Source organism: Echinops telfairi, unplaced genomic scaffold (genome assembly GCF_000313985.2).
Source record: "Echinops telfairi isolate 266 unplaced genomic scaffold, ASM31398v2 ScPeMD7_3;HRSCAF=10, whole genome shotgun sequence".
Lineage (NCBI taxonomy): Eukaryota > Metazoa > Chordata > Mammalia > Afrosoricida > Tenrecidae > Echinops > Echinops telfairi.
In genome coordinates, this window is record NW_022103899.1 from 27,291,739 (window position 1) to 27,293,973 (window position 2,235).

At 46.0% G+C, this 2,235-nt stretch overlaps 1 protein-coding gene across 1 annotated transcript in view; it reads right to left on the reverse strand.

The window, feature by feature from the left end:
- The window catches only part of FLACC1 (flagellum associated containing coiled-coil domains 1), a 39,174-nt gene that overhangs the window by 25,202 nt on the left and 11,737 nt on the right, over positions 1 to 2,235 (reverse strand). The window contains exon 8 of the mRNA XM_045296636.1: positions 1,592 to 1,691. Within this exon, the coding sequence (XP_045152571.1) occupies positions 1,592 to 1,691 (100 nt within the window). The remainder of the gene's footprint in view (positions 1 to 1,591; positions 1,692 to 2,235) is intronic.

The following is a 2,235-nucleotide window of genomic DNA, read 5'->3' on the forward strand; positions in this document are numbered from 1 at the left end:
TCTATAACATTTTCCATTCCTTTGACCCAGCACTATTGTGCTGAAACCGAAAGTGTCCAAAGGTGTTCAAAACAATATTACAGCAAACAACTGGACACTATTCAAATGCCCAATAGTAGGGGAATAGTTAAGTACTTAAATTCCTTTCCATCAGATTATTATCTAATCATTAAACTGGGGAAACAAATGTATTTGTGGTTACCAGGGGCAGAGGAAAGGAGAAAGGGGTGGACAGTTATTACTTAGGGAGCACTGAACTTCTGTTAAAGGTGATGAGAAAAATTGGAAATGGACCACGGTTATGGTTGCCCGACATTATGAATGTTATCAATATCACTGAATTATACGCATGAAAAAGTTGAGATGGCAAGTTGCATACATGTGCACACACGCGCACCCCCACACACAAAACAAAAGCAAAACTAAGCCCATTCCTGTAGAGTATGTTCCGACTCATAGTGACTACTGGAACGGTTTCCCAGGCTGTAATCTGTAAGAAAGCAGTGTGCCACATTGTTCGCACAGCCAAGCGCAGTGTAATAGAACCCTTTATTAAACAAGAGTCTCAACGTGTCCGGTTATTGTCCCTTATACCCTTCCATCTCTCTAACCCTTCCCTGAAGAATTGTGCACTCTTCTATTGACACTCCATCCGTCAAAACAGGCGTTGTGGCATCCCCGAGGGATTCCAATCATCTCTCTTTGGAATGTTCTTTGATTTGGGTAACTAAAGAAGTCAGAAAGAGCAAGATCGGGCTGTAGGGAGGATGAGGGAAGGTTTCCCAAAGAAATCCTCACAGAACAGCCCTGCCGGCCCTCAAAGCACGAGCAGGTACATTGCTGCGATGGAAAACAGAAAACACAAATAACTCCTTGGCACAAATTTCCTGGTATTTTTCTTAGCAATGCAGTTTTCGATTTTCTTAAAATTTCTTCCTCATAAGCCCCCTTTGTTCTCTGAGGAAATATATCAAGATTTTCCCCTCAAGGATCCCTCAAAAAAGAGTCACCATCACTTTCTGGGCATACTGACCTCCCTGCTTTGAATGGCACTGGCCCAGCAGATCCTCTGCGAAGCCATTGCTGCGACTGGAGCCTGCTCTCTAGATTGTGCTGACCAATCCAACACTCGTCCTCCGTGATGACCTGCTCCGGGTGAGCTAAAAAAAACCCTACACTGGCTGACGCCGACATGCTCACTTCCACCTGATTCCGGACTTGAGCCACGGCTCCTTCATCCGCCGCGGTGGGCGGTCTTCTTTCTGCCGCATCATCTTTAAAATGCCCCGTCGCTCTAGACACAGTCGTCCTCAGTGGCACAGGAAAAGCAAAGGTAGCACTACGGCAGTCCCAGGAACTTGCTGCAAAGCTTCAGTGATTGGGGAAGATGTTCACTTGAACTGTGTTAAACATTTGATAGAAACCCTGACCTCAAAATAGGCACAACAAGTATGTTTTGTTTTGATTTTGAAGGCATGACGATGACGAGGAGGAGCCCTGGTGGCCTCCAGATTCACGCCCTTGTCATCCCGCCAGGCCGACCCTGCGCCTCTCGCCCGCTCCTAGTCCACCAGGGGGCGCCGTGACTCACCTGATACACATGGAACATATTCTTCAAGTATTTATATTCCTTTCTCAGCTCCTCTGGACAAAAGGAAAACAACACACTCATCAGTTCTCTGATGTGCACACTTAAAAGGCCATGTATAAGTTACCTTTTTCCCACCTCAGACCCCTCACCTAAACTCAGAAAACCTTGGTGCAGCTCAGAAATCACCTGGGAAGCTTATTAGGGAAAGGCTGCCCTGGAACCACCCCCAAACTCCTGACTGGGAATCTCCGGGAAGGCGCCGGCATCTGTCTGCAGTGGGCTCCCGGTGACTGATGCCCAGCAAGCCTGAGGACCAGGCTCCAGGACCAACAGAGTCCGTGGAGACAAGGGGAACAAAACCTCGTGGCCCACATTTGTAACTTAAAAAAAAATAACATTGCATGCTGCCTTGAGACAACCGGAAAACCAGCAAGGAAGAAATAAGGCAATACCTTTTTTTAAATCTAAGGCAAACTAAATGTGAGCGCAGAATCGCTCCCCTGCAATGACCCTAGAGAACAGGGTAGAAAAGTCCCCTGTGGGCCTCCACGACTGTACATCTTTTTTTGTTGGTTTTTATTTATTTATTTATTTTTAAATTTTAATAAATCATTTTATTCAGGACTCGTACAGCTCTGATAACA